This window comes from Salmo salar, chromosome ssa02, assembly GCF_905237065.1.
Source record: "Salmo salar chromosome ssa02, Ssal_v3.1, whole genome shotgun sequence".
Classification (NCBI taxonomy): domain Eukaryota; kingdom Metazoa; phylum Chordata; class Actinopteri; order Salmoniformes; family Salmonidae; genus Salmo; species Salmo salar.
In genome coordinates this window covers 72,647,657-72,665,984 of record NC_059443.1, presented here as the reverse complement: position 1 = coordinate 72,665,984, position 18,328 = coordinate 72,647,657, and the positions used below count along the sequence as shown (strand labels likewise).

Below are 18,328 nucleotides of genomic sequence, written 5' to 3'. Positions count from 1 at the left end.
TCAGTCAGGATTAGAAGTCAGCATACTAAACTACACTACTTTGATATGTATCAGTGGGGATTAAGTAGTATATATAGTATACGCAGAAAAAGTGTGTAAACACTGTACATTCATACATACGAGAGTTACTCACTTGATGATGTCCTGTCTCTCCTCCATTTGTAGATCAGTAGCAGGATGAGTCCCACAACCAACACAGTCAGACTCACACACACCATGATGACCACTGGGGTAACTGGTAGGAAGACAGATGGACAGACATATAGACAGACATATAGACAGACAGACATATAATTAGATTGTGATCAGAGTAACCATATGAACCTCAAGAGTTACATGACTTCCTGTTGGCCTCTATATCATCAGCATGACAACATGCTGTCAGGAAGAGGGGTCTTGAGAAATCAAAAATATTTTGTATTTAGTTAAGAATGTACAATATTATATATGACTCAGACAAAATCACATCATAAAACCACCACAATAAAAAGATAACAGATTTATATTACACCAAACATCACATTTTAATAGAAATAATAATACTTATCATAATCTACTGGGTCGTTTTGAATTTAAACTGCGAAGGCGGAGTTTGTTTACTCCACCCCTATATCGAGCCTCGTTATCAGTTTTGAGCAGGGCATTTGCCGGTCGCCACCAGGCTGTCACGCCCTGACCAGGTGAACTCGGGTATTTTTGGTCAGGGTGTGTCATGTTGGGTATTTTCCCTTGGTTTGTTGTCTTTGTTTGCATTATAGCCTTGTGTGAGCTCTATGTGGCTTATTTCTATGTTGGGTTCTGTCGATTCCCAATCAGAGACAGCTGTCGCTAGTTGTCTCTGATTGGGATCACATTTAAGTTCCTTTTTCCCCCACGCTGTTTGTGGGGTGTTGTCTCTTTGTTTTGAGCAGTTAACGTATCGGCATTTTCTTGGTTTTGTGTACGTGTTTATTTCAGTGTTAAGAATAAACATGTGTTTGCTCCCAGCTGCGCTTTGGTCCTCTTCCTCATCACTCGACGACGAACGTTACAGAACACCCCACCAAACCAGGACCAAGCAGCGGGAGGATAAGGAGCGCGAGGGATGGGCTCGCGATGGGAAGGAGTTCTGGACCTGGGAGGAGATCATGTCGGGGAAAGGACCCTGGCGAAAGGATTCCCAGGTCGAGGAGGTAAAGCCAGCCGGTGGACGGAGTCGCAGGCGGTGGTCGAGGAGGCCCGGAAGACACCCCCAATAATTTTTTTTGGGGGGGGGCTAATGGGGTGGTCCGGAAGGGCAGAGGAAGAGCCCAGAACACTGCTCTCGTGGGGGATGACGGCGGACGAGGAGACTGGGATGAGGCGGTTGATTGAGGACCTGCTGAGGGAAGATCTGGAGGAGGAGCCATGGGATGCGGAGTTGCGCGCTGTGTCGCCAGTGCGCCCGCACAGCCCGGTGCGTCCGGTGGACATGCCCAGCACATGCCGTGCTAGGATGGGCATCCAGCCAGGACGAGTGGCTAAACCGGCTCCACGCTTCAGTTCACCAGTGCGTGTTCACAGTCCTGTCTGGCCCGTTCCTGTTCCCCGCACCAAGCCCGCGGTGCGTGTCCACAGTCCTGTCCGGCCGGTCCCTGCTCCCCGCACCAAGTCAGTGGTGCGTGTCCCCAGTCCGGCCCGGCCCGTTCCTGCTCCCCGCACCAAGTCAGTGGTGCGTGTCCCCAGTCCGGCCCGGCCCGTTCCTGCTCCCCGCACCAAGCCAGTGGTGCGTGTTCCCAGTCCGGCCCGGCCCGTCCCTGCTCCCCGCACCAAGCCAGTGGTGCGTGTCCCCAGTCCGGCCCGGCCCGACCCTGCTCCCCGCACCAAGCCAGTGGTGCGTGTCCCCAGTCCGGCCCGGCCCGTCCCTGCTCCCCGCACCAAGCCAGTGGTGCGTGTCCCCAGTCCGGCCCGGCCCGTCCCTGCTCCCCGCACCAAGCCAGTGGTGCGTGTCCCCAGTCCGGCCCGGCCCGTTCCTGCTCCTGCTCCCCGCACCAAGCCAGTGGTGCGTGTTCCCGGCCCGGCCCGTCCCTGCTCCCCGCACCAGGTCAGTGGTGCGTGTCCCCAGTCCTGTCCGGCCCGTCCCTGCTCCCCGCAACTGCTTCCAATTGAAGGTCAACCCAATAAACACCACATAGAAATAGACATACTAGAACTAACATAGAAATAGACTAACAAGAACATAGCCCAACAAACCCCAAAACACTCTAAACAAACACCCCCTGCCACGCCCTGACCAAACTACAATAACAAACAACCTCTTTTACTGGTCAGGACGTGACAAAGTGAGATAGCGAGAGAGAGAGGGGGAGGGTAGAGGAAGAAGAGACAATTGTATGACAAAGAAAAAACACTCAATGACATCACTCAGTTAAAAAATAATAATTGTAATACAGACACTGACCCCTTCATTGTTTCCTGTGTCTGGACTCAATATGTCTGTTGAAGAGAGAGAGAGAGAGAGAGAGAGACAGAGAGAGTAGTGAGAGAAAGAGAGAGAGATACAGAGAGCTAGAGACAGAGAGAGAAAGAGAAAGAGAAAGAGAAAAGAGAGAGAGAGAGGTGGACAGGAAGAGAGAGATAGAGAGGGAGAGAGCGAGAGAGGAGTGATGCACTTCCCCCAGAATCAGACCAGGCTCAGACAATCCTCAGTGACTATTCATTCTCTATTTCTCAACCAGGGACAAATGATGATGTGGATATTATGCAAATGAATTTATCTGAAAGGACAACTGAGAGATTTTAAAAAGGGGAACTTACTCTCATTTTATAGACCTGTGTGTGTGTGTGTGTGTGTGTGTGTGTGTGTGTGTGTGTGTGTGTGTGTGTGTGTGTGTGTGTGTGTGTGTGTGTGTGTGTGTGTTTTTCTCACCTGTGACCTTGTTGTATTTCCATCTGTAGACTATGATCAGGATGATCACCAGCAGTAACACTACCAGACTAACAGACACCATGATGACCACTGAGGTACCTGGAACACATACACACACTTTTACGTAACCGATTAGACAAACCAACACTTTAAACTATACTTGTTAAGTCTAGGGGTTGTGGTCTTGCCTAAATGTTAAACGCTGTTTAAAATCAATTTATGGTATTTTTCTCGTAAAATAGCGATAATATTCCAATAGTGTATTCATTCAAAGAGGAAAAGAAAAAACGGTGTGCTCACGTGAACGAGCATATCCAATCTCTTAGTCACCAGGCAGACCACTGACAAACTGAGCTCCTATACTCTGCCCAGAGACAGGAGACGCCTCAATCCGCTTTCTGAAGGATTTAGAGAGCCAATGGAAGCTTTAGAAAGTGCTAACTAACCCCACAGATACTGTAGTTTCGATAGAGAATCTAAAGAAGAACTACAAATTCTCAGACAGGCCACTTCCTGCTTGGAATCTTCTCAGGTTTTTGCCTGCCATATGAGTTCTGTTATACTCACAGACACCATTCAAACAGTTTTAGAAACTTCAGAGTGTTTTCTATCCAAATATACTAATAATATGCATATTCTCGTTTCTGGGCAAGAGTAGTAACCAGTTTAAATCTGGTACGTTTTTTCATCCGGCCATGAAAATACTGCCCCCTATCCCAAACAGGTTAAACCACTGCCTTTTCCATTAGTAAAGCTGAGAGAGTCACTTGGGTCCACGTTATCCACTGCAAGAAGGTATGTACACATATGAGCACTGCTGATCACACACAGAGTTAGGAGAAGAACCGAGTACCAACAGGGTCCGGGGGTTACATCCTTAATGAAGATTCCCTATCCTGACCGTTCATCACTGTGTGTGCTCCTAGAGGTGTGAGTATGGGGCAGTACCTAGTAGATCGACTAAGGGCAGGAGAGGGTTGGCGGTTTTTGGGAAGAGTAGGGACTCTGTGCTGCATCATAGTCTTGGTAACCTTTCTGATATATCCAGATCCACCACTTTCCGATACTAATCATCCGACACCGTTGTCATTGAGAAGAAGTAAAAGATAAACTATATAATACAATGATGAGTGACTTATAGAATAAAGAGTCAAAGAAGATCAGAAGATGTAGGATTTAAGGTAAACATTAAACAATTCCCTAGGAAAGCATATAACTTTACAGGGATTGGGTGGACCAGATTGAAGTACCCGGCCAACCCATCTCGGTTCACTTTAAACCTCTTACATCTAGACGTTCCGCTAGCGGAACACCGCTCCAATATCCAATGATAGGGCGTCTCGCGAAATACAAACTCCTCGAAAATCCGAAAACTTCAATTTTTCAAACATATTGTCACGCTTGTCGTTGGAAATGGAGGACCAAAAGGCAGCAGGTATGTGTATGCTCATCGTGTGTATTTATTTACAGACTAAATGAACATCAAAACAACAAAACGAACTCACGAGAATGCACGAACAACCAACAGTCTGGCAAAGCATAGGCTCAACACAGAACAATCACCCACAAATCACACACACAAACACACCCTAATATATGGGACTCTCAATCAAAGGCAGATAGACAACACCTGCCTTCAACTGAGAGTCCCAACCCCAATTAACCAAACATAGAAACACACACACCAGACTAACCATAGAATACAAACACATAGACCATCAACCAAAAACCCGGAAATACTAAATCAAACACCCTTTACACAAACACACCACCCCGAACCACATAAAACAAATACCCTCTGCCACGTCCTGACCAAACTACAAAAACAATTAACCTTATACTGGCCAGGACGTGACACATATGACTATTTTACACCATTTTAAAGACAAGACTCTCCTTTATCTAACCACACTGTCCGATTTCAAAAAGGCTTTACAAAGGCTTTTAAATTACTCACGATAAACGTTCACAAAAAACATAACAATTATTTTAAGAATTATAGATACAGAACTCCTTTATGCATTCGCGGTGTTCGATTTTAAAATAGCATTTTCGGTGAAAGCACATTTTGCAATATTCTGAGTAGATAGCCCGGCCATCACAGGCTAGCTATTTTGACACCCACCAAGTTTGGTACTCACCAAACTCAGATTTACTATAAGAAAAATTGGATTACCTTTGCTGTTCTTCGTCAGAATGCACTCCCAGGACTTCTACTTCAACAACAAATGTTGGTTTGGTTCCAAATAATCCATAGTTATATCCAAATAGCGGCGTTTTGTTTGTGCATTCAAGACACTATCCGAAGGGTGACACGCAGACGCGTATCGTGACAACTTCAAAATATTCCATTACCGTACTTCGAAGCATGTCAAACGCTGTTTAAAATCAATTTTTATGCGATTTTTCTCGTAAAATAGCAATAATATTCCGACCGGGAGTCGTTGTTTTCGTTCAAAGACTGAAAATGTAAAATGGCTTTTTCATGTGCACGCGCACACCCGTCTCATTGTTCTCAGATCGACCACTATCCAAATGCGCTACTGTTTTTCAGCCAGAGACTGCAGAGTCATCATTCAACGTTCTGGCGCCTTCTGAGAGCCTATGGGAGCCTTAGCCTGTTGGGGATCTTATCCCGATATCGGGATTCATTGTCAAGAGACCATGGCGGGAAATTCAAAAACTGCAAGAATCTAATAATTTCTATTTCTCAAACAATCAACTATTTCTCACAATTTGAAAGATAAACATCTCCTAAATCCAACCACATTGTCCGATTTCAAAGAGGCTTTACGGCGAAAGCATAAAGTTAGGTTATGTTAGGAGAGTACATTGAAAATAGCTGTGTGTAATGTTTTGTCAATTCAAAGACAGGCGTCACCATAAGCGGATAACCAGCTAGAATTATGCACCAACCTTTGACAATCTTCCTCAGATGACACTCCTAAGACATTATGTTACACAATACATGCATTTTTTGTTCCATCAAGTTCATATTTATATCCAAAAACAGCATTTTACCGAAGCGGTGAAAATCAGATTTTTTTTTTCTCTCAAATGCTTCCGGTGAACAATGTTACAAATCACAAAATTACTATTCGATAACATTGGTAAATTATATTATTGTCATTCAAATATTCATAGTTTAACATTTCGTAAATGCTACTGCAATGCCAGATTTCAAAATAACTTTACTGGGAAATCACAATTTGCAATAAACCGGGTGCTGTGCTAAGAACAATAGGCTAGGCTATACAGGTTAGCACCATCTTGTAACCATGTAATATCAAAATTACTATTGTCAATATTCCCTTACCTTTGATTCTCTTCATCCATTGGCAATTCCACGCATCCCAGGTCCACTGCAAATGTGGTTTCTTTCAACAAAGTTCATAATTGATGTCCCAATAACTCCAAGTTGTTAGCGCTTCGGTAGGCTACTAAAAAGTAGCGCGGGGGGAGTCACGGCGAAAAGTAAAAAAAATAATCTATTTACATTGTTCAAACATGTCAAACGTTGTTTAGCATCAATCTTTAGAGCCATTTTTAACGTGAAACATCAGTAATGTTTCAACCCGACCTCTCCTGTGTCTTGAAAAACGTCTTTGAAAAATGTATCGCATCACATGATTGTGCAGGTGCAGCCAATAATGAAGTGACGACATCCCAGGGAGGTCAACTTCTCTTCCTTGTCATCCGGTCTCTGTTCATCATAGACGCTTCAAACAACTTTATAAAGATCGTTGACATCTAGTGGAAGCCGTAGGAGTTGCGAAATGAATCCTTTCTCACTATGGTATCTATAAAACAATGACACTAAATAGTACAGTCACAAAATTCAAAAAAAATTTGATCTATTTTTCACAGGTTTTTGCCTGCAATATGAGTTTTGTTATACTTACAGACACCATTCAAACTGTTTTAGAAAATTCAGAGTGTTTTCTATCCGAATGTGTTAATAATATGCATATCCTAGCTTCTGAGTTGGTGTAGGAGGCAGTTAAAAATGGGCACATATTTTTTTCAAAATTTCTCAGTACTGCCCCCGAGCCCCAACAGGTTAGAAAGTGTCACGTTACAGCAGAGATCATCTGTTTTGGATAGAGATGACAAAGAAGGCCAAGAAATGGTCAGACAGGGTACTTCATGTACAGAATATTTTCAGGTTTTGGCCTGCCATTTGAGTTCTGTTATACTCACAGACACCATTCAAACAGTTTTAGAAACTTGAGGGTTTTCTATCCAAAGCTACTAATTATATGCATATTCTAGTTTCTGGGCAGGAGTAATAACCAGATTAAATCGGATACGTTTTTTATCCGGCCGTGAAAATACTGCCCCCTATCCATAACAAGTTAACTCCTGATGAGTACCAGTGTTATAGATACAAGAATGGCACCGAGAACTTAGATGATTTTAATGGCTGGTATGCAATCGTTAATGTGGCTGACTTAGGTTTAGAAGTACAGGAGAAAATTCTAAACTTCACAGCACCTATAACTGAGGTAGGGTGGGCTAGTACCAGTAAAGGACGCATACGACAAAAATGACCAAAAAGGGTGGTTAGGAACTTGCGCCCTGGGGTTATTGGTCCAACCCGTTCGAATTAGTCATCAGAGGCCAGTTATAGGATGCTAAAGTAGGCACAGGAGGAGTTTTGACCAGGATGGGAGTAGCTTTGTCTAGATGGATACTATTGTCATCCTCAGGGAAGTTCCAGATGAATACAAAGCTATGAATCAAATGGGTGAAGACTATACCACTACATTCTTTTGGTAGTTGACAATAAATAAAAATGTGGATTGGATTAATGACATCTACTATAATCAACAGAGATTCATGAGTGGATCCGGGATGCAGTAAAGGGGTTCTCTGACCAATTATCCGCCACCTCCCTCACGACCTGGTAAAATAGACTGACTCTCGATATGTTATTGGCAGAAAAGGGCGGGGTATGTAGAATGAGTGGGGTTCATTGCTGTACGGTTATTTTTTTAATAAACACAGCTCCAGACGGATCAGTGTTGTAATCACAGTGTTGTGGGCTGCTTTCACCTGTATGACTGTGTTAGTATTGTGTGGTTGTTTGGTACCTTGTGCGAGAGGTCTCATTTCCAGGGCTCTGGAGAGATCGATAACGGAGAAGATGGTGAGATACGGACACATTCCAAGTTCAGACCAGTGGGACGACAAATACCTACCGCCGAGCCTGGTGGAGGATTCATTTAATTATAGGGAGCCCATGTTAGATGAGACCATCTTTAGTGTTTAGGAAGACTGTTTCTTTAAATGAAGGTCATAACAAAAATCCTGATCCGAAGTGTTATGATTGGAGATAGGCTTAGAACAGTCATCGATAAGTAGGGGTTGACAGTATATGCATTTGCTTTCTTTGATGTCCTGAATTAGTTTGATTTTGTGTGAAATGTCTGAATCCAATACAAATGTGTTATAGTGAATGTGAAATATTTAGCGAATAGGGTGGATTGTAATGGAAATTATATGATTAAAGGTTTGACTAAATGATTTCACTCAGAAACCATATAACCTGTTGAAATGTATTAGAAATTCTAAGGCTATAATAAGGTGTTAAAGACTATAATCTAATGCTGTGTGTGAGTAGATTTTTAAGACTAGGACACTGTTACTCCTTCAAAATGAGCAGGGCAGAGTTGAGAAGACGACCTTGGGAAAGGAACAGGAGAAGAGGCCTCCCTAAGTTAGGGAGAGAAACAACGGCCTGAGAACGGCTTAGCTGGCAGGAGATTAGAAGACAGGTTGCAAGGTTTGATAATGAATGTATGTGTACTGTGGAAAAATACAGCCGCCTAAAGCGGGTGGAGTTCTCTACTGATGTAAGTTCATTTGAGTGTGTGTGTGTTAATATAAAAGGCTTTGTGCATTGTACGGATTTTAGAGCTCTCGTAAATAAACGTTCTGACCATTGTTAGCTGGGTCTCAGTCTGTTTCTTTCAGCCGGAACCTTACACCTTCTGGTATACAAACTGAGTAGTTAAATTGAAGTTCGGTTTAAGAACATTGATAACTTAATTCACGTAACAACTACTTTTATCAAAAGGATAACTGTAACTTGTGTGTTTATGTTCACATGCTAAAGAGAAAGAAGAGGTTTATACTCACTTACAAGACGCAGTTTCACCTGTGTGATCAGTGTAATGTAATGTTGTTCTGTCCTGCTGGTTTCTACTCCACACCAGTAGGTCCCAGTATCATCTTCAGTCAGGTCACGGATGGTCACTGTGGAGAATCTCTCTTCTTCTCTTAGAAATCGAGTATCGTCCCAGTTTTGAGTAATATGTCCCTGATATCTGGTATTCACAGTCAGATTCACCGTCTTCCTTGCAGAAATACTTGGTTCTGTCCTCATGGTCCTCTGGAAAGTTACATCTGATGGTAGCTTCTCCTCCCAGATAGGCCGTCTCTGTGACTGACTTCTCACAGCAGTCATCTGTCAATAGGAACACATCACAACCTTAGTCTAATACTATAGACTGACTTCTCACATCAGTCATCTGTCAATAGGAACACACAACACAACCTTAGTCTAATACTATAGACTGACTTCTCACAGCATGTCACGGTTGTCGTCTGGAATGGAGGACCAAAACGCAGCAGGAATGTGGATGCTCATCTTGATATTTATTTGAAATCAAAGTGAACACCAAAATAACAAAACAGTCTTGTAAGGCTCACACAGGCAAAACAAGAAACAATCTCCCACAAACACTAAACCAAACAATTACCCATATATAGGACTCTCAATCAGAGGCAACGAGAAACACCTGCCTCCAATTGAGAGTCCAGCACCCAAACCTAATCATAAAAAACGTAAACAACATGTAGAAATACAACCTAGAACAACTAACCTAGAACATACACCCAAAACCCAGGAACACATAAATCAAACACCCCTCTAACACACACACAAAACCCCCACCATACAAAACAAACATCCCTCTGCCACGTCCTGACCAAAATACTAAACAACTACTCCCTCTGCTGGTCAGGACGTGACAGTACCCCCCCCCCAAAGGTGCAGACCCCGGATGCACCTCATAACTAAACAAAAAACCCAAAACAACAAAAAAAATCCCCCTAAACTAAAGGGAGGGACGGGAGGGAGGCTGCCGTCACCAACGGCACTTGTGCTACACCCCCCCTCCCCAACCCACCTATACAGGTGGTGGTTCAGGCTCTGGCCTACTGTCCTCCAGAATGCAGACAGACTTGATCAGTTTCGGGCCGTAGGCAGACTCCCCTCGTTCCGGATCGTAGGCAGACCTCTTCCGTTCCATACTGTAGGCAGACTCATTTTAAACACAGTTACTTATATTTAGTTCTGGATCGTCGATAGACTCCCTCGGTTCCGGGTCGCAGGCAGACTCCCTCGGTTCCGGGTCGCAGGCAGACTCCCTCGGTTCCAGATGAGACACTGGTGCCGGATACTCTGGACCGCACACTGGTGCCGGATACTCTGGACCGCATACTGGTGCCGGATACTCTGGACTGCACACTATTGCCGAACTCTCGAGGCTGGGCTGACGCACTGGAAGCCTGATGCGTGGTACTGGTACTGGATGCGCCAGTCTGGGGACACGCACCTCAGGGCTAGTGCGGGGAGCGGGAACAGGCCGAGTCGGACTGGGTTGACGCACTGGAAGCCTGGTGCGTGGTACTGGTACTGGACGTGCCAGACTGGGGACACGCACCTCAGGGCTAGTGCGGGGAGCGGGAACAGGCCGAGTCGGACTGGGTTGACTCACTGGAAGCTTGATGCGTGGTGCTGGTACTGGACATGCCAGACTAGGGGTTCGAACTTCTGGGTCAGCACGAGAGGCAGGAACTGGAAAAACTGGGCCATGAAGGCGCACAGGAGGTCTTGAACGCACCTCCTGCACAACCCGTCCTGGCTGGATGGAACTAGCAGCCCTGTACGAGCGGGGTGCTAGTACAGGGCGAACTGGGCTGTGCAGGGGCCTGATGGTTGCCGTGCGTAGAGCGGGAGTAGGGTAGCCTGGTCCTAGGAGGCGTACCGGCATCCAGACGCGCTGCGCAGGCATCCCCCTACCAGGCTGGATGCCCACTCTAGCACGGCTCTGCGAGGGGCTGGAATAACTCGCACTGGACTGTGCATGCGTATGGGCGAGATTGTGCGCACTTCAGCAAAACACGGCGCTCTCCACTCCATACGACCCTTCCTATAAGCATGGGTAGCTGGCTTAGGGCTCACCCTTGGCCCAGCCAAACTACCCGTGTGCCCCCCCCAAAAAACATTATTGGGGATGCCTCTCGTGCTTTATCGGCGCATACAAGGCCTCGTCCCTCCGCCTCTCCGCCTTGGCTGCCTCGATTTCCTCCCGTGGGCGACGGTATTCCCCAGCCTGGTGCCAAGGTCCAGCCCCGTCGAGAACTTCCTCCCAGGTCCATTTCTTCCACCAGTCCATCTCGAAATCCCCTTGCTCCATACTCTGCTGCTTGGTCCATTTGTGTTGGGAGATTCTGTCACGGTTGTCGTCTTGAATGGAGGACCAAAACGCAGCAGGAATGTGGATGCTCATCTTGATATTTATTTGAAATCAAAGTGAACACCAAAATAACAAACAACAAAACAGTCTTGTAATGCTCACACAGGCAAAACAAGAAACAATCTCCCACAAACACTAAACCAAACAATTACCCATATATAGGACTGTCAATCAGAGGCAACGAGAAACACCTGCCTCCAATTGAGAGTCCAGCACCCAAACCTAAACATAGAAAACCTAAACTAGACAACATGCAGAAATACAACCTAGAACAACTAACCTAGAACATACACCCAAAACCCAGGAACGCATAAATCAAACACCCCTCTAACACACACAAAACCCCCACCTTACAAAACAAACATCCCTCTGCCACGTCCTGCCCAAAATACTAAACAACTACTCCCTCTGCTGGTCAGGACGTGACACAGCAGTCATCTGTCAATAGGAACACACATCCCAACCTTAGGCTAATACTATAGACTGACTTCTCTCATCAGTCATCTGTCAATAGGAACACACATCACAACTTTAGTCTAATACTGTAGACTGACTTCTCACATAAATCATCTGTCAATAGAAACACACATCACAACCTTAATCTAATAATATAGACTGACTTCTCACATCAGTCATCTGTCAATAGAAACACACATCACAACCTTAGTCTAATACTATAGACTGACTCCATTGACTAGTGGTACTGATCATGTAATAACATATGTAGCTAAATTCATTTCATAAAGTTAAAGTAAAAGTCTCTCACCCTTCTTCACATCCAGCTCTACCTTGGTATAACTGTCAGGTATAGTAGGTTTGTCCACTCCACACCAGTAGGTCCCTTCATCTTGTCTGGTCAGTTGTCTGATGATCACCTTGAAGTAGTTTCCTCCAGTGTTGTCATACAGAGAGAATCTACCTCTGTGTACCCAGGTGTTCTTCAATCCAGTTCTGATTATATCCTTACATCTCCAGCTATACTGTCCCACGCAGAAATATTTCTCATGACTTCTTTCTTCTGTGTAATAATGACAGTAGATGATGACAGTTCCTCCAGAGTATCCTGTCACTTTGAAGGAGCTCAAACAACCTGTCAATCAGACAAGAGAAAATACCTCTAGGTTTAGTGTTTTGTAATACTAATGTAATTATGGTTAGGACTCCTACACCATTGGCATCCTCACGTTATACACACAGTACACACACACACACACACACACACACACACACACACACACACACACACACACACACACACACACACACACACACACACACACACACACACAGTTATGTTTCCTTAACTGTAGTAGCAGCATTTATATGAAAACTAACTGGATGTTATTACATTGTTATAGAGAGTTATAACAAGCTTATTACCTGTCATGAAGGAGAGGAGGATGACTATCAGCAGGATCCTCAACTTGTTGTGTTCTCTCCAGGTTGGTCCAGGTGTCTATAGGTCCTGATATAATGTTGTGTTCTCTCCAGGTTGGTCCAGGTGTCTATAGGTCCTGATATAATGCTGTGTTCTCTCCAGGTTGGTACAGGTGTCTATAGGTCCTGATATAATGCTGTGTTCTCTCCAGGTTGGTCCAGGTGTCTATAGGTCCTGATATAATGTTGTGTTCTCTCCAGGTTGGTCCAGGTGTCTATAGGTCCTGATATAATGCTGTGTTCTCTCCAGGTTGGTCCAGGTGACTATAGGTCCTGATATAATGTTATGTTCTCTCCAGGTTGGTCCAGGTGTCTATAGGTCCTGATATAATGCTGTGTTCTCTCCAGGTTGGTCCAGGTGTCTATAGGTCCTGATATAATGCTGTGTCCTCTCCAGGTTGGTCCAGGTGTCTATAGGTCCTGATATAATGCTGTGTTCTCTCCAGGTTGGTTCAGGTGTCTATAGGTCCTGATATAATGCTGTGTTCTCTCCAGGTTGGTCCAGGTGTCTATAGGTCCTGATATAATGCTGTGTTCTCTCCAGGTTGGTCCAGGTGTCTATAGGTCCTGATATAATGCTGTGTTCTCTCCAGGTTGGTCCAGGTGTCTGTAGGTCCTGATATAATGTTGTGTTCTCTCCAGGTTGGTCCAGGTGTCTATAGGTCCTGATATAATGCTGTGTTCTCTCCAGGTTGGTCCAGGTGTCTATAGGTCCTGATATAATGTTGTGTTCTCTCCAGGTTGGTCCAGGTGTCTATAGGTCCTGATATAATGTTGTGTTCTCTCCAGGTTGGTCCAGGTGTCTATAGGTCCTGATATAATACTGTGTTCTCTCCAGGTTGGTCCAGGTGTCTATAGGTCCTGATATAATACTGTGTTCTCTCCAGGTTGGTCCAGGTGTCTATAGGTCCTGATATAATGTTGTGTTCTCTCCAGGTTGGTCCAGGTGTCTATAGGTCCTGATATAATGCTGTGTTCTCTCCAGGTTGGTCCAGGTGTCTATAGGTCCTGATATAATGTTGTGTTCTCTCCAGGTTGGTCCAGGTGTCTATAGGTCCTGATATAATGCTGTGTTCTCTCCAGGTTGGTCCAGGTGTCTATAGGTCCTGATATAATGCTGTGTTCTCTCCAGGTTGGTCCAGGTGTCTATAGGTCCTGATATAATGCTGTGTTCTCTCCAGGTTGGTCCAGGTGTCTATAGGTCCTGATATAATGCTGTGTTCTCTCCAGGTTGGTCCAGGTGTCTATAGGTCCTGATATAATGCTGTGTTCTCTCCAGGTTGGTACAGGTGTCTATAGGTCCTGATATAATGCTGTGTTCTCTCCAGGTTGGTCCAGGTGTCTGTAGGTCCTGATATAATGTTGTGTTCTCTCCAGGTTGGTCCAGGTGTCTATAGGTCCTGATTTAATACTGTGTTCTCTCCAGGTTGGTCCAGGTGTCTATAGGTCCTGATATAATGCTGTGTTCTCTCCAGGTTGGTCCAGGTGTCTATAGGTCCTGATATAATGCTGTGTGTCCAAGTCTAAAACTCTCTCTGTTCTCTCTCTACTTATAGGAACTTAACAACAAACTTAAGGTACTTTATGTAATCTCTCTCTCTGCCCCTCCCTCTCTCTCTGCCCCTCTCTCTCTCTCTCTCTCTCTCTCTCTCTCACTCACTCTTTGTACTTCCCTATTTCTGCATTTCTCTCTCTCTCTCTACGAGTTCAAACCCTTCTACCACATGTTATTTATGACAGAGAGAGAGAGAGAGAGAGCTCTATGGATCATAGCAGAGAAACACATTCATAAACTCTCATGCAGAGTGGAGGCTGTCAACAGGGGAGAGAAACAGTTATTCTGCCACTGGAGGCTGTCTACAGAGGAGAGAAACAGAGTTATTCTACCACTGGAGGCTGTCTACATAGGAGAGAAACAGAGTTATTCTGTCACTGGAGGCTGTCTACAGAGGAGAGAAACAGAGTTATTCTACCACTGGAGGCTGTCTACAGAGGAGAGAAACAGAGTTATTCTGTCACTGGAGGTAGTCTACAGAGGAGAGAAACAGAGTTATTCTGCCACTGGAGGCTGTCTACAGAGGAGAGAAACAGAGTTATTCTGTCACTGGAGGCTCTCTACAGAGGAGAGAAACAGAGTTATTCTGCCACTGGAGGCTGTCTACAGAGGAGAGAAACAGAGTTATTCTGTCAATAGAGGGCGACCTCCCTCCATCTATCCTACCATCTCTCTACCTCCATCTCTCTCCCTCCATCTCTCTCTCCCTCCATCTCTCTCTACTTCCATCTATCCCTCCATCTATCCCTCCATCTCAGCTCTGTGAGTCTTATGACAGTGGTACATATTGATGAGACAGGTACTGAGTTTACCGACAGCACCAGTGGAGGCTGGTGAGGGGAGGACTACTTATAGTAATGTCTAGAATGGAACGTATCAAACACATAGAAATATATTGCTGCTTTATTGATAAATACATATAGTCTCATTTCCCATCAAGTGGAGTAAAATACAATGAATAATCAAAGGTTTCTAAAAACTACAAACTGATGAATGAACGAACAAACAAATAAATAAATATATGAAAAAATGTCAAATTAAAATGTTGAATAGAAATATGAATGAAGGAATGAACGAACGAACAAATTAATAAATTATTAAATGAAAATATTAACTAATTAACAAATGAATGATCAAATAAATGAATTAACTAAAAACACAAATGAATGATGAAATTAAAACATGAATTAATTCTGTGCCATACAGATCAGTGACAGTAGTATACTATGTAGCAGAGTGTTTAATGGTGCAGTACATTATGAGGTGTCTACAGTAGTAGACTATGTAGCAGAGTGATTAATGGTGCAGTACATTATGAAGTGTCTACAGCTGTTGGGTCAGTGTCTGGGTGGTTACTAGCATCAGAGTCTTTACTGAAGGAAACAGTAACATAGTGGAGACAGGCTGGATCTCTGGGGAAGTTGACAGTATCATAGTGGAGACAGTCTGGATCTCTGGGGAAGTTGATAGTAGCATGGCGGAGACAGGCTGGATCTCTGGGGAAGTTGACAGTAGCATAGCGGAGACAGGCTGGATCTCTATGGAAGTTGACAGTAGCATAGTGGATACAGGCTGGATCTCTGGGGAAGTTGACAGTATCATGGTGGAGACAGGCTGGATCTCTGGTGAAGTTGATAGTAGTATAGCTCACACTGTCGGACCAACGTTGGAGTAGAGGTCATCTGGACAAGCATTGGTTGCCGTGGCATAAATGGTTGTGATGTCACAGGCTGTATCTGGATTCTGATTGGTTGCTGTGGCATAGATGGGGTTAGTGGTGGTTCTGGTGTCTGGATCCTGGTTGGTTGTCATCAAGTTAAGCACCAAAGGTCTAGTAGAGTGTTGGGCTTCTGAAGAGAAAAACAAACAAAGATTATACATTTATTTTTTATATATTTCCTATGAATTAATTTTAAATAAAAACATTTAATTACAAAATCTATAATTATTGTTGAGATATTTTTTTAAAGAATGATTGTGTGTGATCACTGGTGTACCTGCTGGTCTCCTGTCTCTGTCTCTCCTCTGTCTAAAGAACATGAACAGCAGCAGACCCAGCAGTAGTAGAACAACACCCAGAACAACACCAGAGAACATCACATCACCTAGAACACCTAGAACAACACCAGAGAACATCACCTCACCTAGAACACCCAGAACATCACATCACCTAGAACACCTAGAACAACACCAGAGAACATCACATCACCTAGAACACCCAGAACAACACCAGAGAACATCACATCACATAGAACACCCAGAACAACACCAGAGAACATCACATTACCTAGAACACCCAGAACAACACCAGAGAACATCACATCACCTAGAACACCTAGAACAACACCAGAGAACATCACATCACCTAGAACACCCAGACCAACACCAGAGAACATCACATCACCTAGAACACCCAGACCAACACCAGAGAACATCACATCACCTAGAACACCCAGACCAACACCAGAGAACATCACATCACCTAGAACACCCAGAACAACACCAGAGAACATCACATCACCTAGAACACCTAGAACACAAGAGAACATCAGATCCCCTAGAACACCCAGAACAACACCAGAGAACATCACATCACCTAGAACACCCAGAACAACACCAGAGAACATCACATCACCTAGAACACCCAGAACAACACCAGATAACATCACATAGAACACCCAGAACAACACCAGAGAACATCACATCACCTAGAACACCCAGACCAACACCAGAGAACATCACATCACCTAGAACACCCAGACCAACACCAGAGAACATCACATCACATAGAACACCCAGACCAACACCAGAGAACATCACATCACCTAGAACACCCAGAACAACACCAGAGAACATCACATCACCTACAAAACCAAGACCAACACCAGAGAACATCACATCACCTAGAACACCCAGAGTCAGAACACAGGCATAATGTTACAGTGATGCTACATTTAGCTAGTCTCTACTGTACTGTACTTCTGTGTTTCTACCATTTCAGAGGGAGGGAGGAGGGAAGACAACATTAGACAGAGAAACAGGTGGGTGTTGAGGAGAGCAGAAATAAAGATGAAATGTTAATGATGAGGTATCAATAGTCACAGTCAGATTATTCTATCTAATACCAGCATCAGGCAAAGTCAGTGTGTTTTTGTTGTGGTTTAATCTTATTTACTGTCTAGAGGTGGAAGATGTACTGACTAGTTTCCACCACAAGGTGGTGTATCTTTACATTCAAAGTTTTGGTTTATAAGGGTCGGATGCTTGGTAATTGTAGTCCATGTTACAGTATGGCGCTTGGTAGTTGTAGTCCATGTTTCACAATGATGCTTGTGTTACAGTACAGAGCTCAGTGAGGTTGGATGGAGAGCGTTTGTGAACAGCAGTTTTCAGTTCTTTCCACAGATTCTCGATTGGATTCGGGTCTGGACTTTGACTTGGCCATTCTAACACCTGGATATGTTTATTTGTGAACCATTCCATTGTAGATTTTGCTTTATGTTTTGGATCATTGTCTTGTTGGAAGACAAATCTCCGTCCCAGTCTCAGGTCTTTTGCAGACTCCATCAGGTTTTCTTCCAGAATGGTCCTGTATTTGGCTCCATCCATCTTCCCTGCTGAAGAAAAGCAGGCCCAAACCATGATGCTGCCACCACCATGTTTGACAGTGGGGATGGTGTGTTCAGGGTGATGAGCTGTGTTGCTTTTACGCCAAACATAACGTTTTGCATTGTTGCCAAAAAGTTCGATTTTGGTTTCATCTGACCAGAGCACCTTCTTCCACATGTTTGGTGTGTCTCCCAGGTGGCTAGTGGCAAACTTTAAACGACACTTTTTATGGATATCTTTAAGAAATGGCTTTCTTCTTGCCACTCTTCCATAAAGGCCAGATTTGTTGTCCTA

The 18,328-nt window shown here is 44.3% G+C and overlaps 2 protein-coding genes across 2 annotated transcripts in view; both read right to left on the bottom strand.

Moving 5' to 3' along the window:
• Window positions 1–2,526, bottom strand: part of LOC106592971 (uromodulin) — a 32,890-nt gene extending 30,364 nt beyond the window's left edge. Inside the window, exons 1-2 of the mRNA XM_045709634.1 lie at window positions 2,420–2,526; window positions 134–235 (exon numbers count right to left, since the gene is read on the bottom strand). Coding sequence (XP_045565590.1) covers window positions 134–235; window positions 2,420–2,427 — 110 coding nt within the window. The 5' untranslated portion in view covers window positions 2,428–2,526. The remainder of the gene's footprint in view (window positions 1–133; window positions 236–2,419) is intronic.
• A 6,457-nt stretch (window positions 2,527–8,983) lies between these two features.
• LOC123730956 (CMRF35-like molecule 2) lies at window positions 8,984–12,952 on the bottom strand. Its single transcript, XM_045709690.1, has 3 exons — window positions 12,814–12,952; window positions 12,200–12,523; window positions 8,984–9,356 (listed from the first exon to the last, which is right to left on the bottom strand). The coding sequence occupies exons 1-3, from the start codon at window positions 12,818–12,820 to the stop codon at window positions 9,133–9,135; spliced, it is 555 nt and encodes a 184-aa protein (XP_045565646.1). The 5' UTR covers window positions 12,821–12,952; the 3' UTR covers window positions 8,984–9,132.
• Window positions 12,953–18,328: the final 5,376 nt, after the last annotated feature.